The 27,760-nt window shown below is 44.4% G+C and overlaps 2 protein-coding genes across 2 annotated transcripts in view; both read left to right on the top strand.

Moving 5' to 3' along the window:
* The window catches only part of LOC137594442 (UPF0606 protein KIAA1549L-like), a 75,257-nt gene extending 64,025 nt beyond the window's left edge, over window positions 1-11,232 (top strand). The window contains exon 24 of the mRNA XM_068313909.1: window positions 11,114-11,232. The gene's annotated coding sequence lies outside the window, so the exon portion shown is untranslated. The remainder of the gene's footprint in view (window positions 1-11,113) is intronic.
* Window positions 11,233-26,617: 15,385 nt separating this feature from the next.
* The window catches only part of LOC137593554 (spondin-1-like), a 41,072-nt gene continuing 39,929 nt past the window's right edge, over window positions 26,618-27,760 (top strand). The window contains exon 1 of the mRNA XM_068312367.1: window positions 26,618-27,196. Within this exon, the coding sequence (XP_068168468.1) occupies window positions 26,971-27,196 (226 nt within the window). The 5' untranslated portion in view covers window positions 26,618-26,970. The remainder of the gene's footprint in view (window positions 27,197-27,760) is intronic.

Here is a 27,760-nt window from a genome sequence, read left to right as displayed (position 1 = left end):
TCCTCGCTCTCCTGTTCATTGTTGTTTTTGTTGTTGGTTTTGACAAATGCCCAGTTTGGACAACCGCGTCTTAATTGTAGATGTACCTTTCCTTCTGCTCTGGTGGGGATGTTTTTGACCCACGGGTTCAGGGTTCTGATGACCCCTAACTTGTGCTGAATTGGATGTTGGGAATCAGAAGATACTAGTCAGTATGGGTGAATGCTATGGTACACCTTCATGTTGGCAGGACGTTGTCCTTGACATCGGTTTAACTTTCATTTTGTTGCTATTCGGATGAGGGAAGCTCTTCGCCTCTTCACATACTGAATGCTGGATAGAGTGAACTGACAAAACACGCCTTAATCCAATAAATGTGTCAATACATGTGTCCATGGGGAATATGCATAATCAGATTCCATTTCAGCTGTCAGAATTTCTAACCTGTTCTAAGCCTCATAGTCCGTTTCAAGGTATTTTTTTTGGTGAGGCGGTCCAGCTGGAAACATTTACATACAAATAAAGATCACCAGGGGTGACCGTTAATGATGAAGCATTAAGAGAGGAGACAATAAAGAGTCCATCACAGACTGTTGGAAATTGTCCAACTTTTTCTTTGATTGCTGAACTTGTGAACAAACCAGTCACATCCTGGTTGAGGTAGGACATGAAAAACGATTGGCATATTACAGCAAACCTTGAAAATACAACAGCCATGCAGGAAACATTTGGATGTAATTGATTTTAGCTGCCAATCAGCACCTAATTATGCTTTCATGAAAAATTTCTTTCAGATATCTCTGTCTTGTTATTTTTCAAAGAGTCATTGTGATCAACAGCCCAACCGCGAGCTAGACTCGGAACGACACGACCAAATGAATACGTATTGAACCAGCCTCGCAGGCAGTCAGGACTGCATATCAGCTCCTTCTTTCAAAGCCCACACATAAAGCAGCAGATAGTGAAGCAAAGGGTTAGATTCTAACCCAGGAGTTAGAACACTGGGTCTTTGTGTTCTGCAGATAATGGTGGCGACACAGTAATTGTTCATTTAATAATACATCTTCATGTTGGGGCAATAACCCTCCTTTTGTGTTGTCTGCTTTGTGCATCAATGAATTCCCAGCGCTGCACACAGCATCAGTAATGCATGATGGTTCCAGTGGGATCTGGTTACTTTTTAAAAAAAATAACTTATCCTGCAGCTATTAAATGCTAACCCCCTACTGTAATGGAAAGTATGAGCACTTCGCCGCAGTAATTCATCGGTTCACATTAGAATTTCTGTGGTTATTTTGGAGACCCCAGCAGCTTGCCAGTTTGAAACTGAGTCATGAAAGCCAGCCAGACAGCAAATGGCTAAAAACCAACCTTGATGGTCCTTGTTACTGTTTGAAAAAGAGGTTACTGTGTCGGCACAGGGGGCGGATGCCCTCAAAGCTAGCAGCTTTTAGCATAGCTGTGGTATTATTTCAGTGACAGAGGGAGCGGAGGTTTTAGGTCAGGATTAATTTAATGAATACAGAAAGAAAGGAACCCAACTCAACACACTGTCCTGTCATGGCATTTTCCACTTTAAATAAAATGGTTGCTGGTATTCCCTCGCCTCGATTTGAAACCGATCAATTCACCTGAAATGCATGTGTTTGGGGGTGGGAGGAAACTAGAGAACCCGGAGGGGAACCTGTGCAGAAATGGGATGAGCGTACAAACTCACAGAACAGGACTCGAACCAAGAACCATCTTGAGGCAACTTTTGCGTTTGCAGCTCTGTGGATGGCGAGGAGACAAAACAATGGAGTCATGTGACTTATTTGTCCTTTTATGCTAATCACTCTCTCCTGTCCTACCCCAATCACCTCCACACCTGGGTTTGTTGTGTTGTGTACCTTAGAGCACCCTAAGATAAGTGTTTTAACAACAGAATAAACACCCCAGCATCCAACATGGCTGAAGGTCGCATCCCAATCTGGGAGTGGAGGACGCATTTCCATCCGATGACAGGATGAAGAAAGTCAAACTGTTTGATGGCACCACACCCTGACATTTACATCCGTGTGTGATGTGTGTGTGGGTTTAACGTGGATAAAGTATTACAGGGGGATTCATCCTCCAAGACTTCAGCGATCAATATCTGAGCAAGAAGACGTCGACACAGAAAGATGGAGATCTCATCTCTCGACAGGAAGTAAAAGCATTACACAAATCCTTCACTATGAAGTTGTTCATAGACTTTTACTTCACACACACACACACACACACACACACACACACACACACACACACACACACACACACACACACACACACACACACACAGAGAAAAAGGAAGAAACCGAGCAGAAAACTCAAGGCTATACTCAGTGATTTATTTATTTAATAACCAGCTAGACGATCATTTTTCTCCATTTGGCTGCATTAGCCCCTCAGAGGAAAAATGTTCAAAAGGCGAGCAAATAAGAAATAGAGAATGAAGAAAAAAGGAGCAGAAGTACAATATTAAGTCTGACCTTCCGCCAGCTGATGAAATGATCACCTGATGTAAAATCTGCAGTGCACATAAATCACACCGGCTGAGAAAAAGCATTGAGGTATGGAAATGAGGCGGAAGGAAAGTTTCCTGAAAACTGCTGAGTGAACAAACGACAGCTCCTCGTGTCGACCTCCTTCCCTCCCGTCGTCCCTCCATCGCTGAGCCGTCATTCCAGTCAATCTTTTGTTCTTTACTCGTCACCTTTCCTTCCCATCTCTCCTTCCTGTCTTTTTCACACCTGTTAGGATGCATGTGGTTCTTCCTCTGCATGACGGCTTCATGCAGACCGCTATGGGAATGCGGTCTGCGTTTGACGTGTGCTTCAGTGACGCAAAGCAGAACTGAAAAATGTGTCTAGTTGGGCAATAATATGAATAACGGAAAAGGTCTTCAGTGAATTGTGAGGCTAAAATGTAAAGGTCAACAACAATAACAGTGACGGAGCATTCTGAGTCACCCTTCCTTTAAAGCACGACTGATTTGTGAATACATTCTTCAAATCTTAAAACCAGTGAACCTCAGAAAAGAAGTGAAATATAACCTTTATTTTGTAGTCTCCAAAGCTGACCACAGATGAACAGGTCTGAATTTGTTAGCGTAGTGCTAAAGCCTTTTATTAATAGAGTGAATGACATGAAGACATGAAAGAGAGTAGAGAAGCCTCTTTACCCATAATGCAATAGCAGGTTGATATCAGATATCATATTCACGTTTTTATATGGACCTTTTCCTGCTTCCTTTGTGCCAATAATCCAGTTGTAGCAGGAAGTAAAACTGCTGCATGGGGAAAAAAAAAAAGAACAACGCTCAGTCAGACAATGAGTAACTCAATATTTTAATTAAACTTTACAAGAAAATAAACCAGATGTTTAGCTGGTGAATCTGGTGAGTGGGAACAGAAGCGGTAAGTTGGAAAAATGTTTGCAAAGTAGGTGAGAAGGTGAGCAAAGAGAGAGTGAGCTGTGGACCGGCGCGGTAAGGGGGCAAATCAATGAGCGTGAGGGTGATTATAATAACAGCAGGGAAATTAATGCATAAATAAGGATGTATGGGAGAGAAGGAACTGAAAGGCAGCTCTGTTAGGAGAAGGAAAGTTGGTTAACAAGTCCTCTGGTATGAGAGGTGCAAACAAATAAGACATCTCAGGGCCATTATGGCCGAGGTGTTTTAATAATTGATTGGTTCTACGCCGTATCTGCAGCACGTTTTTCCTACCCAAGCTCTGTTGAGACCAGGAAATTAAATAGTTGAAATGCTGACGATAGCCTCCCAAACAGAAACGATGCATCGCTGCACCGCAAGAGCGAAGCAGGACGGACGTGAAGCAGAGGATGAAGGAAGCTACGACAAAACAAAGAGGAAATATGACAAGGGTCACCTCAAAAAACAGCTTCTGAACACATGAGACTCAGGGAAAGGCTGGGAAACGTTTCCCACGACGGACAGTGGACATGGGGTCATGACCAAAATACCTGCCGCACTAAATTACATCAAAACAAGACCCGTAAAAGCCCAGATTTCTCCTGCAGTGTGTGAGAAAATGGAATCCGGTCACACAGATGTTTTCTGGTGACTCACGACGGCATGTGGAGACGTTTTTACCCGCGGTTTCTCCATTTCAGGATGAAATTTGAATAATCCTAGAGGAAGAAAGTCGCGATCACAAGATAAAAAACGAGAACAACTTCCTCGTGAAACGTGGACACGTCAGTGGCGTGTTGGATATGTGTAGAGGAGGAACAGCGATGTCATCTCTGTGCAGCTGCCTCCATTCAGACAAAATACAGACGGAAAGCGTCGGCCTCGCAGCTGCAGCTTCAGTTTCAGATGATCTGCAGCTCAAACCAAGCCAGTCGCTGGAAAACAGAATAACAAGTGTAATTATTGTACAGAAAATGTGTTTGTCTTTATTCTGAAGGAGTCGAAGAACTTGCTGTTTTATGCACAGAAGCTTTTTTCAGAGATTGTGTTTATATAAATAATGCTGCACGGTTAAAATGTGGAAGAGGAACGTTGCAGCATTTCCCCTCCAAAAGTTCTACTGCAGCTTTTGAAAGAGCCATCGCTGGTTTTCTCTGTGTGAACATGACAAAACGAGGGCCTGTGTCCACCTGAGCACTGACTGTTTCCTGCACCTGTGTCCCGTCACTCATTAATCCTATTTATATTCCTCTTTCTTGTGTCTCGTCACCTTTTGCTCACGTTCCGGCCTTCGCCTCGACATTGCCTCGTGTCGTCTTGCGTGTTTTTTGACCCTGCCTTTTGTCTTACGTCGCGTGATACGTTTGAGTCCTGCGTTCTCTGGACCAGCTTCTGCTGCTGAAAGCTCCCTCAACCACTTTAACTGAACCTTCTGGAGGTGATGGAAACGACACGTCACAAGGTTTGGACGGCTTGCATCTGTTTTGCATGAGAAAGCTTCATTAGTGCGCTTGATGGACAGTTCCGTGCTTTGTTTGGCATTCATAATGATGCAGTTCCTCGCTGTATTCCCTCGACGCAGTACTTCAGGTGTTTTTTCTTCTTCTTTGTTTACTGTATTAACCAGCGCTAATTGATATGGATGCAGCTTTCATTCACTGCATCTTCCTCCCAGTTGTCTTTTGTCTTTGACTTCTCAAAGGCAGTCTTTGCCGTGAACCCACAACAGAGCGATGTCACGGATGTGGATGTGCGGATTAGATTATGTGGGAAGAGATGAAGGAGAGTGGCGGTGTATAGATGAAGCTATCAGCAGCCTCCCTGACGGAGGATGGATGGAGGGAGGGAGGGATGGCTGCTCCCTTCATGCGGGTCACAAAGGAGCTGCAACACTCACTGAACTCACTCCAGAAATCCATTTACACATTTTCCTGCAATTATGGAGCATTGTTTCCTCTCGCAGCCCGTATGAACGCTTGTTTGTGAGCAATATAGAACGCACACTAAAGCTGTAATGAATCCCTCTGTTAGCTTTGTGCTAACACAACATGGTGCCTCCTTTAACAACACAACCCATGGTCAAAATCCCGATCCTACATTTCGCGTCATGCAACCCTGCTTCCTCCCTGCTGATTGTAAACTTCCTGTTGTGTGTTGGAGTCAATTCCTACTATAGAAATGAAGCCCAGTTACCTCAAAACATGGGGCCAGTCCAGGGTGTCAAACTGAAGATTGATCAGCATTTTCTTAGTTCATAGTTGTCATGGTTCCAGAACACAAACCTTTGACACTGGAGTCTCTGGATGTCAGCTGATCAGGCAAGAAACCAAACTGAGACTGTGATGGCACTGATGCATTATGCCGGTGCGCATTAGCATCCGTTAGCTCATGCTCTGATGGTAATTTATACTGTCCATCAACAATCCCTCTGCAGCGCAGCAGCTGCAAACCCAAAGACAGATGGGCAGCAGTTAAAATGTGATTGCATTGTGTGTTTTCCTCCACATTTATCTGTGAAATCACTGAAAGTGCACTGGGATTATTTTGACAACATTGGAGGAAGGAACCCGAAGTCAATGTCTGTGGCGCCAGTGAAGGACACAGAGATAAGACACCTGGTCAGCCAATGCCTAGCAAAAACGTCCACTGATGTGAATGGATTTGATATGAAGCTAATCAAGGACACACTGGATGGAATTCTGCAACCATTTACACACATACACTGTATGTAATCTGTCATTTCAAAACTGGGGTGTTTCCTGACAAAATGAAGATTGCAAAAGTGGTTCCAAAAAAAAATGGGGATGCTTGTGGATTTAAAAATTACAGCCCTGTTTCAATACCACAGTTATCAAAAATCCTAGAGAAGCTGTTCAATAACAGACTGGATAAATTCATGACAAAGCACAATCTCCTTGACTGTAGTGAGTACGGCTTCAGGAAGGAGCATTCGACTGCGTTAGCGCTGACAGAAACAATAGAACCATTACTGATCATGGATCAAAAGATGTACTCCATAGGAATCTTTATTGAGCTTTTGATGCAATTGATCATAAAATTCTAACTGAGAAATTGGAACGATTTGGATTTAGGGGTACAGTACTAGAATGGATAAAGAGTTATTTACATGAGAGGTCTCAATATGTCTCTCTGGGAAGGAGGACGTCAAAACCACTAGACGTTGTGTGTGGGGTGCCACAGGGGTCAGTGTCGGGTCCAAAATTATTCATACTTTACATAAATGAATTATGTAAGGTCTCAAAGGTACTTAAAATGATACTTTTTGCGGATGATAGAACCACCCTCTGCAAAGGAAATGATATAAATAAATTAGCCCAAACAGCCAATGAGGAATTAGCCAATGTGTGATTATGGTTTGATATGAACAAATCATCTTTGAACCTAACAAACACTAAATACATGTTATTTGGGAAGAAAAGCTTCAAACACAAAATTAATATTAAGGTGAATGAAGTAAATATTGAACAGGTTAATGAATTTAAAATGCTAGGAGTGATTATTGATGAGATGCTAAATTGGAAACCTCATTTAAGACAACTGAGAAAAAAATTTGCCAGACATGTATCCATACTTTGGAAAACTCAAAAAATTATTAAATCAGAAGACACTACATATAATATATTGTGCACTAATCTTGCCCTATCTGAACTACTGTGGTGACGTTTGGGGAAACACGTATAAAAGTGTCTTTACAACCTTTATTTCTGATCCAGAAAAGAGCCGTAAGGATTATTCACAATGAACATTATAGAGCTCACACAAACCAATTATTTATTACATGTAAACTACTAAAAATACATGACATCAACAGCTATAAAACTGTACAACTTATGTATAAAGCAGCCAGTAATTATTTACCTCAAAATATACAATCACAAATACAGATTAATGAATCCAGTTACCAACTAAGAGAAAACACAGCGTTTGTACAGAAAAACAACATTAAAAACATTTTCGTTATTGTTCACTGGTGTGAAACTTTGGAATAAACTGGATAATGAAATTAGGAGTGTGGGAACCCAACAGCCTTTATAAAAGCATTTATAAAACATGATTTTGTAAGGTTATATTTCTGACGTAAATGATGGTTAAAGGACTACGTTGTTACGGCGAATCAAACTTCATGTTGTCATGCCTGTGAAATAAATGTCGCTGTAACCTCAGTGCAGTAACTGAGCACATGCAAGATGTTCATTAATAAAACTGGACTCTTCTCAAGTACTGACAGACGTGTGCAAAGATGCACGCCTATTGGAGTGAGTGAACGGATTAAAAACGACAATGTACAAAATAATTTAAATTGATTAGTGACATAATAACATGTCTGTAAAGAAAGAAAATAAACTGAATCAATAAAATAAAATAAATAAAATGAAGTCATGAGAAGGAAAGTGTTTAATATGAAAACGTATGACTGATGAAAAGATCAGGTAACGCTCCGATCCTCACAGGTGATTCCTTACCAGGGAGATTAATCAACAATACGCCATCAAATAATGAGATGGCGGCAAAAATGTCATCTACCAAACGGAATTCATTACTGTGTGTGTGTGTGTGTGTGTGTGTGTGTGTGTGGTAGGCTGGAATAGAACCCTGGTGGAATTGGTTTTTAATTTCCCTGAAATCAAATTACATTGGAGGGGAATAACTGGATCATTGAACTATAAGAAAATCATGTTGGAGATTAGAGGTTGACCTGGTGTGTGTGTGTGTGTGTGTGTGTGTGTGTGTGTGTGTGTGTGTGTGTGTGTGTGTGCGCACGCGCGTGGAGTTGTGTGTCCAGTGAATGGGTCAGGTGACGATGTGTGCATCAGGTGGAAAATGGAAAACTAATGTCACAGATGAATGATGAAACCAATCCGGTAATAATCTTCTGATTAGTTTCCATAAAGTCCTTACAGTATTTTACTAATTAAGTAATTAAAAAAGTAATACTAGAAAATGATTCCCCATTGCATAATTTGTATTGATCAGTACTGAGCTTCTGCACGTTTTTCTCCTCATTGCTTTGCAGCAGTTTGCAGCAAAGCAGGACAGGGACTAAAAAGAGAGTGCTTGGTGTCGTATGTTGGATCTGTTATATACTTTATGGAAACAGAACTTTAGTGTGGTGCTTTGTGTTTCCTCTATTTATCCAAAATGTGTTCAGGCTCTTAAACAGACAGGAGAAAACCTTTCTGTACACTAGCCTGACATTCTCCCAACGTCTGATCTTTTTGATGACGCTCGCAGCTCTCGGATACTCTCACAGATCACAGCTCCTCTCTCCTGTTTGCTTCTGATGTTTTTCTTTTCTTGTCGACATTCAGAACAGACGTGACGTCTTTATCCACTCCAGAGGAATGTTCTCTAGTCCTTTGATTCCGCAGCTGATGTGGCTTTTAGGGAATCATTGTACATCAACTCAGACTCATATTTGTCATGAAGGAGAGGGATGAGAGCTGTTCCCCACCCAGGATCACATAACTGATGTAGAAACGATACGACTGTGGAAAGTCAGAGTTTATGGAGGAAATGATGGAGTTAGAAGAGGAAAAGATTTCACTTCATCATCTCGTGCCGGCTGTCAAAATCTAGGCTGATCACACGGGACGGATTCACTGTAGCGCACCGACTGTAAGGACATTGTGGGTGTAATTTCATTCATTTTGAACATCTTTTTTAAAAAATATCTTATAGTTTTATACCTGCCTCAAAGATGAAGCCACAGTACTCCATCATTTTAATGGTCAATAAATCTACTTGGTTGGTTTTAGATTAAAAAGGAGAAAAGATTCTGATTCTGACTTATTATTATGACATCATCTATGTTTCATGCCTCGGTTTTATTTCACAGAACAAAGTTTTAGTTTTTTTTACTTTAGGACATAAAACTATATGAAACTATAAGGTTTGGGGATTTTTTTTTTTTTTTTACCATTGATCCATGTTGGATCATCACCTTCACAGCAGAGAAGGCCGATCTCTACCAAGATGATGGAGATGAAAGCCCCAGCTGAAACACACTCAGAAGGTCCTTCAGCGTCTTTACTTCAAGAGCGCCCAAGGAAAACTGTCCATATATACAAGTTCATGTAAACCAACAATGGATTGTTGTCGACACGTTCCTCTTTCTGTCTTCGCCCCCAGGTTCATGTTTCCTCCTGAAGTCTGGAACCTTTAAACGGCTCACAAACAGAAATTGGCCAAAGGCTGAGAGTCATTTTCTCGAACAGCTGGGCGTAGTTTTAATTAACGTGTCCTCACTCAGGAGGACGTGGGGGCTTTTTTTTCTGTTGGACTATTTTCACCACCGGATTTTCTGCTCCGCTGCGTATTAGCAGGAACATGAGCGAAGCTGTTCCTCATTTATGTGGCTTTAATAGTTCCGGGACAAAACTGGAGGTGGGGGAAGGGTATTTGAAGGACTTTTGTCTGTAGCTTCTAAAACAGAATAATTGACTGACAGGTTTTTTTTAAAAGGCCAACTTTTTAGTTTGTGTTATGACTTAAAAGTCCAAAATAATTAATTTTTTGGTCAAATTCTGTCAAATTAATTTCCTCCGCCCTCCCCCACCATCATTAGGACAAAATTTCTGCTTCACATATTAGCATGTTAGCATGCTGATAAACCCAGAATAGGCCATTTATAACACACAAATATAATAAAACCTGTTCCGAGCACCGCCGCCGGCTGCCCGCCGCCGTGGTTCATTATCTGGACGGATCATTTCTCTCCCGTCGTGATCGTACCGGCTGCCACCCTCGACGTACATTGACACGTGTTCGAACATATGTTTGTTTCCGTGTGAGGAATCCAGTTTGTCACGGTGACATGATTCATTTCGTGTCTCTTTCCTAGAACACGACTGACTGGAGTGGTTTTGGCGGCCTTCAGGCGCCATTTCCCTCCAGGCCTGCTCCTCCATCTTTCTCTTTTCTTTTTTTTTTGTCTGATTTTTCTCAGTTTCTCCATCAATAACGGTTAAAACAGAGTTGGGATGAATGAGTTGCAAAGTTAGCTTTGATTAATCGAGCGGAGGAATGTGCCGCATCAGCCTAAAGTAACGTGTTGCGTGAATCGTCTCGCGGTGCCTTTACAAAGCCTGTAAGACGAAACGGAGGGGGGAAAAAAAGGAGTGAAACTAGGTATGAGATTCACAATTAGACAAATAAGTAAATGAAGGGACTTCTTTGTGGTTTTTATTTTATTGTTAACTTTCTGATTGAGGACAAAGTGTAGTTTTCTGTGTTTGTGTAGTAAAGTCATCTTAAATTAACACAATGAGCTCACAAAGCAAACAGTTTACATGTAATAAAAGCAGGATTAACTTTTATACATGTTTTCTAGAACCTCTTTTTTTTTTTTCCTCCTGAATTCTTTTCACACGGGAATTGTGCAGCTTTCTTGTTTCTGTTCAAAACTTCCTCCTCGTGATTTAATTTTCTCATAATTCCACTGTAATTATAATTTCAGGATTCCTATAATAAAGCTGTTCCACAGAAAAACGACCTTTGACTTTCATTATTTTGTAAATGTCAGGAATACTTTCAGAGATGAGGGTCTCATAACATCACAACCTTCATCTGCACCTTCGTTGTCATCTTCCTCTTTATTTCTGAACACACGTGGAACTCAGCTTTGAATTCGTCTGACTCTGGTTTCTCTCAACATTACAGGATGAAGAACAGATTTAAACCCCACCTAGGTCCTGTGTTCTGTTAGGATCCGGATCCTGGATGCAGAAACACCTGAAGCTGAACCGTTTCTACCATCGGTGATCCTCTCACGTCTGTAGATGAGTATGTCTGTTGTTCTCCCATGGTGTACTGACAGATCCTTTATGAGAAGCAACCACTGGACGTCCACTTAAATCCTCATACCTGAGCGCTGTAACCTAGCAACACCTTGCCTGATACACCGCCGCTCTGAGGGAGTTATTAAGCACTTTGAAACTTTGCCAGAAACCCGTTGGAGTTTGAGAGTGGCGGGAGCAAACAGAGGGAGGTTTGATGACATTTAAAAAAAGAACTGTATCACAGGCGGCACTTTCACACATTGAAAAAGACATTTAATGTCCGTCTTCGGGGGCTGAGTCATTGCCCCTACTTAAAAAACCCGCTGCCAGAGAGGCCATCCGGTTGAAAAAAACTATTAGAGTCCACAGACTGTAGCAGCACAGACACGCTTGTTATTCCAAGATGCAGGAAATACTCTGAGCCCGTTCTGAAACAAGACAAATTAAACTGGTGTGTCCTAAAATAATTAAAGTGGATTAAAATGCCGTGCCAAATTGCTTGCGGCCCGGATATTGTGTTTCTACTGCGCCCTAAAAAGTATCATTAAAGACGGGCGAAAATAGCTCTGGAGGGAGGATTAGTCTTATGTAAGGAGTGTGTGTTGGTGCGTGTGTTTTCACCAGTGCTTTTATGAGAAAGAAGAATAATTGCGGCTGTAATTGGTTTTGCTTTTACGTTTCGAACACACCTTCGCTGTGGGTCGACTAGGAGACAGAGACAAAGTGTGTTTTTGTTTTCCGTCCCATTAAAACGCCTTCGTAGTCCTGAATGTGAAATATGACCGCTGTAATGTTTTTCTCATAAATGTATGTTCTCTGTTTTTGGCCTTAAGAGTTTAATTTTTTTAAAGGTTGCCTGCTGCATATTGTTTGCTCTCAAGACGATAAAGTCAACCTGGTTTAATTTATTTAACCCTAAATCACAGCAGAAGTTACATCGAGACGCGTTTCAGCAGAGCGAGGTCAACAGACTGCCCTATAACAGGCAGAAACCTCGAGCAGATCCCAGACTCCGCCGGCTGGGATGAGAACGATAGAACGAAAGATGATTGGATGGAAGCCAGGAAGGATAATTGGAGTTGGAACTGTCTCAGTATTTACTGCAGTCCCTCAGAGACGCCAACCCACACGTGTCGTCTTCAAATGTCACCACATGAGGTTAGCAAGCAGGATGTCGCTACACGGACCTTTACGGCGTTACATTTCAAGCTAATTGGATGGAACCACACCGACTTCCTCACGTGAGGTGGCATTATTCACTTTGTGGATGACAACCAATTAAAGCAGCTCCTTTCAGATGATGTAAGATAAATAGATTGGAGAAGATGACACAATGGGGCTGTATGTGTGTCATCCTAGCTTCACCGTAGTCTTTTTTTTTTTTTTTTTGACTGTCCACGGAACGCTGTAAGCCAGGGAGCTTTCAGAAACTTTTTTTTTTTTTGGCTCGGTTTGGTTTTGAACGTTTTTGAGCGTTTCTCTGAGCTTCATGTACTGTGACAAATCTCTCGGTCCTCCGGCAGAAGCTTTTACTGACTGTTGTGTACATGCTAAACTCAAGATAGCTGTGCATCCAGAAAAACACGCTGGAAGGCGCGTTGCTACGGCAACTGTCAAATTTGAACTGTAGCCGCACAAATGGTGCACATTTAATTAAGTTTGTATGATGTGAGTTTTCTTTACTTATTTCTTCTTTTTGTATTGGGTTTATAAAGAACTTGATGACATCATAAAGTTCTGGTCGTCCATCTTGGTTGTAAAGTTGTTAAACGGCTTAAACCGGTGTGCATCGTAGACGGCGGTGATAATTCTTCCCTTTCAGATCGCACATCTGATCCATTGCTAACATAAAATTATTGATTGGAGGAGCCTGGGTTTTGCCCTGCAGATGTTTGCAGACAAGTCAGGATATTGGTTCGACTTCTGAAGTAACATCCGTCACTTTCAACTTAGAACGCTGAGAGAATCTTAATTACTGGACAGGTCAACTTTACCTCAAATCGATTGCGCTTGATGGTTTAATTCAGGAAACTTCATGTTTGGCCTGGTTGGAAACTTCCCCGATGGAAACACTGATGTTTTTAGACTGGAACAAGCCCAGAGCGGCGAGACGCAACCGGTTCAATTCAAACTGAAGGCTCAGGTCAAAGCAAAGGGGCGAGGACGGTGGTGCTGTTGCCTCACAACTAGGTCCAGGTCCACCTGAGGACCTGCAGGTTTCTCACCTTCCACCACCAATCACGCAGAGGCTGACATTTTGGTTCAAACCCCAGATTCAGATCCAGATTTCTTGGACACGCGACTCCGAGGCTTGAAGGTGCCGCCTACGTGTTAGCAGCAGCAAGGGCTTAGCATCGAAACGCCACATGTTACCAATGTGAAACGTCTGAAAAATGCTTTTGAACAGGAATCAAACGGTCTGAGTGGAGAGTGGCGGTCTGATCGATAAAGACAGAGATGAGAGATTCTGATTTTTTCTGTTCACAATAAAGGCCCACTTCCACCCAGAAATATTGACTTCCAATTCCTGTGAAAGCAGAAATATGACCAGGCTTTAATTGTCCACATAGTAAATATTATAATAGAGGCGTGGTGTCCCTCCTGGATTAACCATCAATAATCCCTGTCTAGACCTTGTAGCGGTGGAGGCTGAATTTTGTCCCTTTTTTGGCGTAAAGGAAGTTCAGACTTAAAGATGTCGGTCAAACACAATCCGAAGCCGAATGACAAACAGCAGCTGGCAGGAGATGGATCAGCGTGTAAAGATGAGGGCTGTTCTTGAGGAAAATAACCTTCTCCTGGATGGCTCAGGTTCCTCATCAACAATCGCTTAATCAAACTGAATTAATTTCCTGCCTCGTCTCTCTCTCTCTCTTTTCAATGCTAATTTTCCTTCTGCCTTTGTCAGTAATTAAAAAGCAACAATTAGCATGAGCTCATGCAACTTTATCCAACCTTGAAGGGTTTGCCTTGTAGTGAAATGCTTTGTAATTAAATCCTCCATGAACCTCTTTAAAGGATTAGCCCGTGTATTCTTAATGTATGTGAAGAAATCATTTCTACGTAGCGGGGGCTGGAAGTTGTTGGATGATTATATCGGTTATAATTAAATTAAATGCTTAGGTTATTTCAGACGTGTAACCGGAGCCTATGTGTAGTCAGGAGACATGTTTGTGTGCACACTTTTATTTTAGTGCAGGTCACATGTTACGAAGGATTGCAGCCAAATCCGACTATTGTCCTGCAGTTCCCCTTTCTGCCACAACACTTACGGGGGCAGCACTGCTACGTTCACGCAGCTCCAACACTCGAAATATTTTCATCGTCTTCTCCTCAAGGATTAAATTATAAGGAGCAAAAAATTTGAGTGATGCTTAATGGAAGAAAATGGATCTATACGTAACTATTTGAATATGATTATATGTTTTTATTATTTATTGATCAGTAACGTGATATTTAATGTCCTGTAATTATTTCTGGTCAGTCTTAGGGAATAGAACTTTAGTAGTAATGACATTTAAATGACCTCAAATGGTGATTATAGATTAGAATTTAATAAATAACCACTTACGTACAGTGGTAACTTTAAAAAAAAGAGTTCAGGAAAGAAAAGTTTAATTTGTGGCTTCTTCCATTTAAAAAAAAATTGCGCTAGAGATTCAACTTCATTTGCATTTCCCGTACCTGAGTCACTTGAGAAAACCCAGGTGTGAGGAATATTCAAAGCGAGCCGGTGTGGGTAGCCCGAGGGTATGATGGGGACGTCCCATTTTATGCTCTTCTGTCTGCATCCATTTGGGAAATGACAAAAGCTTCATTTCTGCCGATAAACCGTTCCGCCAAGCCTTCCTTCACAGACGGACGACGGCGGGCGTCGCCGAGCGTTATGCAGAACCGCGGTGTCAGTCTCACGGAAGGCGTCGATAAATGGATTGTCGTCCTGCATCCGTTCACACATAAACAGCAGTCGTCCGTCGCCTGAGGCTGTTCAGCCTGGACAAAGCCTGTTGGTGTGACCGAACGGGGAAAAGAAAAACTGGAAGAGATATCAGAAGAAACAGTCGAGGCCCTTCTTGGAAAGGGAAGTCCCTCCGGACAGCGAAGCTCACCCGGAGGCTCTGGTCTTGAACTCCTTGCGCTGCTGCTGAGGGTGTGTTTTGCTGAGACAGTGATTCATTAACATACATATGAGGGAAGTCTGCTCACCGGGGCGTGTAGATTTAAGTTTTAAACTCCATAAGGCTTTAGTCGCACTCGCTCTCTCTTTTTTTCTTCAGGCTTGACTTCAAGGAAATTAAGCTGGGAGGACTTTATTTGTCCTTGATGCTTCACTTCCACAAGAAGTGGTCAATTAGCTCCAAAAGTGTATGAGGAGGATTTAGAAATATGATAAAACTTACAGCAAATCGAAAATGCTGCCACAGCCGACAACTGTCAGACCCGAAGGCCTCGGGGCCTTTGCAGAGGTACTAAAGGACCGCCGGTGTGTAGCCGTTACACACAAGTAGAGATTTAAATAGGATCTGTGAGGACTTCAGTGTTCCCATAAAACTAAAAACAAGCCCAAGACTTCTGCAGCATCTCAAATTAAAGCCTGTATTTGTAGCACTCTCTAGATTCCAGGTAAGCCTTAATGACTTGCAGTCAATAGATGAGGGATTGGAGGATGTGCACTGTCCTCAGGGACACCTTGAGGGCAATAAATGCAAATAAAATGAGCTCCAAACCCTTCTAGACTGACGCTGCAGCTACAAGACGATTCCCAGATCCGCAACCGAAGAAAGGGTTAAAACCATCAGTGTCCGCTGGATTCATCCTGATTCATTTCCCTTTTGTCAATAAGACGGTGTCTACAGCTGTGCTAGTACCTTTCATGAAGGGGACATTAGCTGAATGCTAACCATACAATGCTAACGTTACCCCAGACAGCCTGTTGTATTGCTGCTCCACCTCCAAAGTCAAATATGGACCGCTCTGGATGAATGCAGAGAGTTCTGGCAGGAAGGGCATCCAGCATAAAAAGTCTTTTTGCGGGGGCTGGCTGGATGCATCAAGGACGAGCTTGTCGCTTATGAGCTGCCGTCAACACCGGAGCGCCTCATTGAACTCGCCACCCGCATTGATCGGCGCATCCAGGCACGCCGGAGAGAGAGACGCTCTGAGCTCCAGTCACGCCCTGCCCGCCCCCGCAGTCCTCCTCGCTCCAAGCCTACAGCGGCGCCGACCTCTCTCCTGTCTGCTTCAGTCGCCCCTGTGTCTGAGGGGGATCCGGAGCCGATGCAGCTTGGCCGCACCCACCTCTCACCTGAGGAGAGGGAGAGAGCTCCGTCGCTGATCCCGCCTCCTGTGAAAGGCCAAGCATCACCGCCGAGTTCCTGCTGCCTTCTGGCTCCCACTCCATCGCCGCCCTCCTCTATTCTGATGGGAGCATCACGGACGAGAACCTCGCTCTTCAGCTGGGACTACGCCCGGAGCCGCTGCCGTCGCCCATTGCAGCCAGAGCCCTGGACGGACATGTGCTGGGGAGGGTAACATCTCAAACCAACCCGGTGCGCATGCTCCTACCAGGGGGGCACGATGAGAGCATCAAGTTTCTGCTTCTGTCCACACCTAACCAGCCCGTCGTTGTTGCATCACCTAGGAGATCGAGGAGAGGGTGCGGGATCAGCCCTGTCCTAGTTCCTGTCCTCCTGACCACCTGTTTGTTCCGGCTAGGCTACGTTCCAATGTGCTCCAGTGGGGGCACGCCTCCCGGCTCACCTGTCATCCAGGCATTCAGCGCACCTGTAATGTCCTGCAGCAGCGCTTTTGGTGGCCTTCGCTGTAGGAAGATGTCCGCGGCTACGTCAACGCGTGTCCTGTTTGCAACCAGAATAAGACCCCTCGTCACCCACCAGCCGCCCTCCTGAAGTCTGCTGACCGCTATGCTGCCGCCGCCAACAAGCGCCGCCAGCCTGCTCCCGCCTACCAGGTCGGCCAGAGGTTCTGGCTCTCCACCCGTGACCTGCCCCTCGAGGTGGAGAGTCGCAAGCTGGCTCCCAGGTTTGTGGGGCCCTTCCCCATCACTCCCATCATTAAGCGGTCCACAGGAAGATGGTGGCTCAGATGTGGACGCTTCCTCCGGCTCGTCTTCCTCTTCTGCAGACGAAGATGTGGACTCCGCTGTCTCAGAGGAGTTTTAGCCCCCCTCTGGCCTCCCCCCTCCCTCCCGGTTCAGGCTGGGACGTCTGGAGCCGTCCCTTGAAGGGACAATCCAAACCGACTCTAATCTTCTGTAAACTCGTGTAAAGCGCTATTAGTCCATGCACACAACGATAATCTATGCGCTGTCATGTCAGGACTCCATTCCTGCAACAAAGCTGATTTTACCGAGTCAATTTCCATCAAGCTTTATTAATCTAATCGTGTGTGTTTGTTTTCTCTCTACAATCAGCAAACACACCCCATCCATTAGCCGGGACAACAGCGGGAGCAAAGCTGACGCGCGGCGCCATCTGCTGCAACCAGCGCGTCACCTGTAGGCGACGGCGGCCTGTCAACGGCAGAGGCGTCCTTTAATCAAGGTGAAACACGGCCAATTAATAGCCTCGTGCGACGCTAATGGCCGACAGCGAGAGGAGCAACAGCTGGTGAGCGGAGCGACGAGGCCAACGGCTCATAGACGCCGTAATTCAGCAGAGAGAGCGATGTGACGGTAAACACAACACGCCAAGAGGTGTCCTGGTTCATGAAGGAGGCGGTTGAAGCCACAAGGGTTCTCTGTGGAACGCGAACGTGCTCAGAAAATCCATTAGAAATGAGCGTGGATCTGCTACGTGCGTGCTAGCGGCTGCGTTCTGTCGTTTCCGTCTCATTACCATGTGGCCTAAAACGCCGTAACTCACGCTAGCAGAAGGACGGACTGTTCTCCACCTTATTCCTGAAGTGATTTTCCATCCCATAAGAACTCACACCAGCACCAAAAGCCCGTCCTCGTCTGTCACTTTGATTGGTGGAGCTTTTTGCCCATGGGCGTGGAGGATCTCCACCGAATCGATTTATACGATTCCCATATTTCCTAAACTGTAAGAACCAAAGTTTAAACCGACTCAAACTCAGAAATGGGTTTTTCTAGAGTTTCACACCTGGCGGCTGCTTCCAGGTGTGAGATTCGTTCAGGTGTGGGTCTCCTTCAGTCCCCGTTTGAATTTGTGTTTCGCATAAACTGAGCTACTCAGGAAATAGACCACACATTAGAATCTGTTTGGTTAGAAAAAAGACCTCATTAGCCAATGAGAGACACTCCCACGCTAACACCAGTCAGCAGATAAACCCATAACCCCCCCCCCCCCATCAAATATTGTTGCACAAGCATTTCTTCATCATCTGGGGAGTTAATCAATAAAACATGAATAATGTGATCCCTCGAAAGCGAAGGTGATGCTTTTACAGCTGCATATATGCCCAGAGCGACCTGCCCTGAAAGCCAGTCCATTATCGGAGTGTGATAAATCTGCCCTGTGGGTGATTTCAGGTGAGTTCAGGTGAGATGAAGGTCGTCTCCTCACACTAGTCCTCCAGCTCCTCCACCAATCAGCTGTCGGCTCACTCTTCCTGCCTTTCTAAATTCAGTTTTGTTTTTTTCAGAGCATGAGGGAGCAAAGCCAACTAAAAAAAAAACTTCCCTCCCTCTTATTTAGATTGCTGATCCAGGCTTTTTAGAAATTATTTTGAAGCATCGCTCCCTGCAATCTCCCCCCCCACCCCCACCCCCCCTCGGGATGCTGCTGCAACGTTCGTCTGATAAAACGATTCAGTCCAGCCTTCCAAATGGAGCGATGCTGAGGGAGGTTGGCGTCCACAGAAGCTCAGTTTTGTTGATAAGACGCGATAATCCGCAATGAGACAAGCAAAGTTTGTTGTTTTTCCAACAAGCAGTGGACTCCTGTCAGGCCGTAAAATCAGCTTACGTTTTAATATCCCCCACAGTTTCAGCACAAAAATCACAACGGCAGCATATTTGCAATATGTTCTTCTGTTCCTGTTTGAGCCAACTTTAGTTTTTGCTGGGGGAAGTTCTTCCCTCCGTTCATCACGCCGCGACGCCGGCCAGACTGAGAAATATTCGCTTTACTTGAACTGAACCTGGACCTCCACTCCCACCGAGGAATTCTGTTGTTTCAGTGGCAAAATCTTTAAATCGATTCCAACATTAAAGACGTCCAGATTATCTTGCTGATGGGGTGAGCTCTCAGAGCCAGAATCTCATTTTCGGAGACTTTGACAGCTTTCAACCAAATCTGACCGCGCGAGCATCTGCTGCACAAAATCTGCCGCCTCGCTCGTTTGTGGCGCCGCTGCAGCGTCAAACCGAGCAGATCCTCACACGACAGTGAAAGCATAAATGTTCGGGCTAATTGCGGTTGGAAGGCAGCCTTGTCGTAAAACGGAGCCAGACTGTGTGAATGTACATTTGTCTCTCAAAATACAAAAGATTAACATCGCCAGTTGGGTTCTAGATTTACTCAGAAGGGCTTGCTCGCCATTAACGTCACCAATCAGGAGACGTCCACAACCCCAGGTTCAGCCTCGCAGCGTGAACGTGTTTGAAGTCACATTTGTACCTCCACATCATGCTTAACGGGAGCGTCACAATCAAGTTATTCACTTGTTTCACCGGGTTCATCGGCCGCCGTCGCCACCACCTGGGTCTGGACTCCAGAGGGGGTTCAATATCACATGTAAAAAAAGCTCTGATGCTGATGTTAATCCAACCTTTCTTAAGTTGGTAGTGACTCAACTTTCGGCCGAGCCAATGGTGTCACTCGAGGTGAAGGTCCGTCCGTCTGTCTGTCCTCCACTTCGGTCCGGTTAAAGGACTCAGCAGCCATCAGATGGATTACGGTGACATTTCCTTCAGACATTCATGTTGCTTGGATGATGAGCACGACCGACCTTGACGGTTTCCTCCTGAGCGTGACATTTGAGGTTTTGAGTGAAATATCTCATTAACTACCCGGGAAATTTGTCACAAGTATGTCGTGAAAAAAAAAAAAAAAAACGTCTCAAGAGACTTTCTCGTTGAAGAGTTTGATTGAAGAGTGAAAAAAAACCCGAACTTCTTCAATTGTGAAGTGGATGCAGATTAAGAAAAGAATCCAGGAGATAATCCATCATCCATAAACTCAAAGAGTGAAAACCTGGGGCAGGAGGGCAGAGTCGTCATCCTGTATGTGGGAAAACGTCAATCCATAGAGAACAGCTCGGTGACGGATGCACCAGCCAACAAACAACAAGCCTCCGTGTGACGGATGGCGTTACGAGGTTGGGATCAGACGAGGAGGACGAGGCTGGAGGAAAATAAAAAAGCATCATCCCATCAATTCAAAAGAAGCCAATCTCACGCAGTCAGAACACACTTCTAAGACGAGTGGATCAGCTGGAGGTGGAAGTGGAGCAGACGGAGAACAAAGCATTCATTGTTTGCCCCAGCTCAATTATTCCATCCCATTCAGGGCAGACACAGTTTCTGGGTCTGATGATGTTCGACTGAGACGTTTGTGCTTTCTTGTCATTAGAATGGCAGCCTGGCTGTAATCGTTCATTCACAGCTATAAAGGGACTCGGATGTGTTGCGTTCTGCACCACCCCCCACCTCCCACCCCCCACCCCCGGTCGGAGGATGTGTCCGACTCCAAGAGACTCCTCCGGCTCCATAAACACAACAAACACAACCTGGCATCACCTTACTCTCTGCTCGCCGCTGCATTTACTTTAATTCACTTCCCTGTCACTCGTCGGAATACGAATCTCCTTGTTTCACCCCCCCCACCCCCGCCTACCCCTCGTCTCGTCCTGAATGCTGCCACTAACACCAACCCCCCCCCCTGACTCTGCCTCACCCCATCTTTAGCTTGTTAAATTTGATTGACGGGCCTCCGTGTCTGTGGCGTCAGTGGAGTGATGGGCGGGGGGGGAGGTCTAGAGATGGAACAGAGATGTCCGTGCGTGTTGCTGATATCCATATGTATGCTTTCCTCTCTATTATATCTTCATCACTTTGCCATGAATGATTCATTTAACTTCAGGGAGGAGGAGCGCCGGTGAATTATTCTCGCTTCTCTGAAATCCTTCTGAGTAAGTGCAGGAGGCCGACTCTGTGAGGGATGTTCGCTCCCGATAATTCGTTGGCAGACACACTGCAGCGTGGCCCCCAGATGTTTCAGGGCAATGACTTCTACTGGACCAGAGCCGCTGAGGGAAGAAAAGTGTGTGTGTGTGTGTGTGTGTGTGTGTGTGTGTGTGTGTGTTCCATCTATCACTGGAATGGACTGGTGTATAATTATCGTCTTGCCATCTTCCACTATTCCACCAGACGTCGGCCGTTAGCTACCAGCCAAATGATTCCCAACTCATTCCTTTTCCCTCCAATTTATTATTACTCACTAAAGTTTGTTCCGCTACTTGACTTACAGACTAATCAGGAGTTTGCACATTGCTTTAATAGGATTCAGATTAGGCTGAATGCCAATAATCATTGTTTGCTCTACTGCTCTTATGTGTTACAGTACAGTTTAGTCTCTGAACCCTTCATGGTTTCTTAATAATCCAGATTACCTCAGTTACAAAATGCTCCTGCAGTTTGGATCGTTGATGAAGAGAGCTGGAATAACGTGATAAATTACTCATGATTTTACTTTGTAATGCTATTTAGTGTTACTTTTCTGGGCATTCTTGCTGAAACTCACAATGGAGACGTAAAACAAGCCGCAAATCGCTGGCTGATCCGCCTCATCTGATTCAAGACTGAGGGTGACTCCGGTCTGATAGAGATCCACAAATAGAGTTAATACAAACGACTTTTAGCTTGGAGACCAGAGTTTGGCGATCATCCTGTTTTGGAAGCAAACGCATGTCTTACTGTTTTGAAAACACTAAACGCAGGTTTAGGGGCTAAATTTTGCTGTAATGACACTTCATGATAAGATCGTGTTTAAAAGGCCGACAGTTGGGAAGACTTTCTTTGACCGGAAACACAATCAGCGTAGCGCTTATCTGTTCACATTATTGGCTGTTTTTGTTACACTTTCACATGAAAAATTAAACTAATTAATTTCTTAAAAGTAACCTCTTCAAAAAAAAGTTCTATACATTTCCTGTCTTAATAGCAAAACGTGTTTATTTTAGTTAAACTGTAAAGCAACATTCGTATTTGTCTGCAGTAGCAACAACTGGCCAGCAGGGGGGCAGCGCCGCCAGATGAGCAGCAGTGAAATCTCGCGTTTGGAGATCAAATAACGAGATTGTGTGAGCAAGAGAAGCAACACTTTCTGGAGGAGACTAGAAAATCCAAATGATGCTTTTGTCACTTTGGAGAAATAAATGTATATTTATTAGCAGCCTGTGGGATGTAATCCTGAGCATGGATGCTAGTTTGATCTATCTTCTCCTTTATGTCCCGTTTATTCTCTCAAAGCCTTTTATTATATAATATTTACACCCCGGAATGCTGCATAATTCCCACTCAGTGACGCACGAGTGTAAATGTGCAGAGATACACGCCATCTTTTTAAATCATGTTTGGTGATGAGGGCTGATTGCATCTGCTTGATGTGCTCTTATCAGTTTGATGGTGCAATCAGCAGCCGTTGGCGACGGCGGCGGATGTGGTCTGGCGTGCACGGGTACGTGTGCACGTGAGCGATGGGAGCTGCTCCATCTCCTCTGAACTGAGGCCAAAGGTCACAGATGTCATTTCAGCTGGAGCTGATGTTCTGACGCCGTCCTGCCGTTTGTTTCCGCCTGATTTAACTTGAGCCAGTTTGTTTTCATCGACAGCTTTAATTTGATATATAGCTCTCGTTTGTGGCGCCCTGGCTCTGAGCCCCCCAACATTAAATAGATGATATAAGGAGCCTGCGTCATTTACTATTAGAGAATGTCATTATAAAATGTACAGATATCAACCTGTTGTGATATGACGATGTTCTCCTCCTCCTTATTAAAACGACGTAGAATTTAAAGGAGCCTGGATGCATCGACTGGAGTCTTTCACTGGTAAACACATCCCAGGGTTTATTTACAACCGACGTATATTCTGAATTTCAACGTGGAGGCTAATGGGCTAATCCCATTGCCCCACAAGGGCTGTGTTCCAAACAGACAAGCTCATTAGAATGAACAGGTAGGCCTGTGATGGATGGCTGGACACGACCTCGCGGGTCAGGCCTGTGCTCGCTATTTATCTTCAACCTGCTGCTCGTTTCAGGTTGACGTGGACAAATGTCCAGAGAACACGCTGCCTGTTCTTCCAGCGCTGAACATTCATTGGACGAAATCTGTTCTCATCCGATCTAAACAGTTTGTTCAATTTCTGTCAGAGTTCCACCGCCGAGCTTCACCGGATTAAGATTTATGGCATCCAATTAGAATTCCAACACGTAACACGCCGAGAACAATTTGATTACGTTTCCATGGCTTGAAATTTACTACAGTATGTGGTGCATTAAAATGAATATCAGTCATTTATTGAATCTGAAGTCTCCTGCCTGCTCCCCAGTGACATTAAGGACACTCAGAGAATATGTAATATTACAGCAGCGGCGTGTAATATCATAAAAAAAAACTTTTGAAGTCACTTTCGTCTGCCTGCTTTGGTCGGTAAATTGTAATAAACCCTGACTTCCCAAAAGGGTTTAAAAACACAAGGCTGTAATGAGTTTGGCTTTCCCTTCATTACGATGCAGATTTGTAGACTGATTATTTCGATCCTTCAAACAGATGCTGAATAGATTTTAAGATAATCGGAGACTTTTCCAATCAAATCTTTTGCACATGAGCCCCGGAAATGTATTTCTTTATGATGGTTTAAAAGTTCTTGGGTTCTATAAGTCCCTTAGATCACCAGTCCTCTGCACAGACGGTACTTTTAAGGTGTGGCGTAAAAACTGTTTTATTCTACATATAATGATAAACGTGAATCCAGTCTGTATCAACTTTATTGGCAGCGTCCTCGTAACGTCACACCAACATCTGTTCCTTGTTGGTTCTGCTAGTTTGGAATGACTGGAAACATCCCTGCATCTGTATCCAGATACAAGATGCAAACTCCCAGCGTCAGGTTGTTTTTGTCACAGATGGAAGCAAGAAAAAAAAAACATTTGAAAAATATTCCAGATCTGATCTCTGCTCAGATCCACTTTGAGATGTTTGTTATCCTGTTCTACTGAACTCCACTAAAATCAGTCTTGTGATAGTTTAACCCTCAGATGATGGTATCCTGGCCATCAGTTTGACACCAAACTGAAGCGGATCTTAACTCAAGCCTGTGTTTCTATTATTTGTTCCCATCAGCAGTGAATCAGATCAGATCTCACGTCATCGATTCCAGATCTAATGGATTCTCCTGAGTCACGTCCTGCGTCACGTGATCAACGCGTCTTCAAACACTTTCACTGCAGACTTCTATTAAACTCATCCTCCAAACAGGAAACCCGACGCCGGAGGAATTAATCTTCCTCTTTGACCATTTATGGCGACGCAAGACTAAATGAGGAATTAAGCCCTTTGACCGCTGCACTTAACCGATTCAATCCAACACATTCAATCCATTTTCATTACTGGAAATATAAACAAGAACGCCTAAATGAAACAAATGTCTATGAGCGGCTCAAATAAGCTTTTTATAATGATTAGAAATTCTATCACACACTGGGGCAAAACTCAGAGTGTTTTTAAATCTTTATAGTCCATTAGCGTCTGGGATCAGTGCAGCTTTTTTTATTTAACACACCCTTTGAGGTTGTGTTTCCTGCATGAGAACGTTGTTGCCCTCGTGAAAGTCTTCAAGCGAGACAAGCCAAAACAAACGCCTAAAAATTTTTTTTTTAAAAACCTCTAAAAATGGAGCGTTCTAAATTTATTCAGATGTGATGTTAAAGAAGGACGGGCTAGAAGAGAGTCTCCACCGACGCTCCGCTGATGTTTTAAACTAAATAGAACATTTGGAGCGAGTGCTGGAATGTTGCTGGCTGCTGCGCAAACAGGTTGTTTTAATTCTGAAAGGTCACTGAGTTGGTTTTGACTCCACATTTCGGTCAAGGGTACGATCCAGACGTCAGCCGTTTGTCAGACAGTTTATAGCTCCAGTTCCTCCAGATGGGATCCATCACCTCCAGGCTGACGCTGTTTAGTTTAACCAGCTCCAGCTCTCATAACTAGTTTAGAAACACACACACACACACACACACACACATACTTACAAGTGCAAATCTGTTTTGTACAAACGTTTTCAGGCTTTTAAGTATTTACATTCATGTTTATGTTATAAATAGATGTCAATCATTTGATTATAGCGTTTCAAATATTTACGGACATTCGCAGTTGACTGTTGAACATATCTGGGATTCAGATGCAGGAAATGAGGGCCACAAAAAGTCATTAAGGGATACAAGATGGAAATGAATGACAACATCTTTTGACTTCAAGTTGTTGCTTCAGCCGAGACCAAACTACACATTCAATATGAAACCTGCATTTCCCTAATCCCTCGTACTTTTGTCTGCACTATAATGAAACTCAGAGTCAGAGGTGCCGCGACGAGGAGTGACAAATTTACCAAGTAGCTCCGGATTAGACAAAAGTACAAAGAAGCTTTGGCGACACCTACTGGCGAGAACGCGATGTGTTTAGAACGATGTAGAAAAGTCTGACTTAAATCCACAATAATCAGTCAGAGTGACATCAGTGTGTAATGTTAAGGTTTATTCTAGTTTTAAATATTATATATTTATTTTTAAATCAACTGAATGGACGTTTTGACATTTTATTTCCCCCCCCCTCTTCAGAATAGCAGCCAGTAAAGATTTATTCTGGTGCGTCTGCGCACAATTACGTCATGTTCTTAACTTCAGAGCCTTTAGAAGACTCTGCACTTGTCGATTATTGATAATTAATCGATATCAATTCATAATTTGTCGAGGAATTATGACTGATGCGCGTCACTGACAAACAAAAAAAAAAACAAAAATAAAAAACTAATAAAAATTGCGTAAATACGCACAGAACCGGAGTGCTCGGATTTGTGTAGTCACCTGTGATGACCTCATGTAACTTCATGATGTCTGTCAACACAAACACGCTGAGGAGCAGCTGTGACTGCTCAGTTATTCGTTGAATTTCACGCAAACACGCTTAAATAACGCGCACAGGACCCGCACGTCGCCAGACGCGTCCAGCTTGTCGCTGCTTCTCGGAGTCATTAAAAACGGACGTTTTTCTTCTTCCACCATGAGATAGAGCCACATGGGCGCGCACGCACGCACACGCGCAAGCACGCACGGGCCCGCGCACCGACAGCCGGTGCGCGGGCCCGTGGCGGTGTGAGTCTGCGTAAAGGAGGACTGGCTCTGTTGAAGCGCGGGGCTCCGGCTCGGATCTTTCCTCTCCTGGAGCCGAGGAGACATCGGCGTGCACCCGCACTGGGATATTTGACGGCCCCCCGCTGTTTCCAGGCGCACTGTCAACAGCAAACACAGATCCGGGAACAGCAGCCCCCCCCTCACCGCGCAGCGCCGGTTAACCGTCGTGCGTCCCAGACGCGCTCTCCCCAGTTCAGTTCGAGATGGACTCGCCTCCCTCTCCTCACCTCTCTCTGCTGTAGTTTGGTGGAACTTCGGACGTTCTCCTCCCTCCCGCGGTGTCCTTTTGGTTTTTTTTTTTGACTCCCCGACACCGAGCACTCATCTCCTGCGCTCCGACATGGGGGTGCGCATGCCTCTGCTGCTGCTGCAGTACTATTTCGTTTCGAGTTTTGTGTGCAACGCCGTCGCTTTCGTGGAGGAGCCTTCCGGCGGCAGGTCGGACGGCTACTGCGGGAGGATCCTCCGGGCGCAGACGCAGGGAACCCGGAGGGATGGCCACCACGAGTTCAGGCTCCGGGTGGAGGGGGACCCGGACAGCTACCAGCCCGGCAGCACCTACAGAGGTACGGATCAGAGTCCGTCTGCGCAACCAGTGCGTAAATCTGCGCCACATTTAACAAGAAGTGGACCGAAACAAGTTGGAACGTGTGCTTCGACATTCGTGCTGGTTATTTTACGCGCAGAGAACTTGAATCCTCTTAAGAAATATTTGCTGGAATTGGAAGTTTTACTTGAAATTTCAGATTTGAGTTGAATTTCTGGCGGCTTGAAGGGACTTGTGGTTTGAGATGTCTGACCTATATTCACTTCCTCTGTCTTCCTGCAAAACAAGGAGACATTCTCAGATCTGGCTCCAATTAAACAAACCCCTACAAAGTTAAAGCCCCCGTCCCGTTCGGTGGATTAAAAAACAGATTCCAGTTAAATCTGATTCCACCTAATCTTAGACTCACAATAACCGAATTTAAAATACACACATGCACATTTTCTATCCTTAATATTCTATAAAATCCAGCCAGAAGCTGCTGGAGGGGGTGGGGGGCACCAAGAATCACACCTGGCATCAAAAACAAGGATGGAAATGAAGGGGTCACCTTGTCTGAATGTCTCCCCACCGAGATCATATT

The sequence above is a fragment of the Antennarius striatus genome, chromosome 4 (assembly GCF_040054535.1).
Source record: "Antennarius striatus isolate MH-2024 chromosome 4, ASM4005453v1, whole genome shotgun sequence".
In the NCBI taxonomy this organism is placed as follows: Eukaryota; Metazoa; Chordata; class Actinopteri; order Lophiiformes; family Antennariidae; genus Antennarius; species Antennarius striatus.
This window is presented reverse-complemented; position numbering and strand designations above follow the sequence as displayed.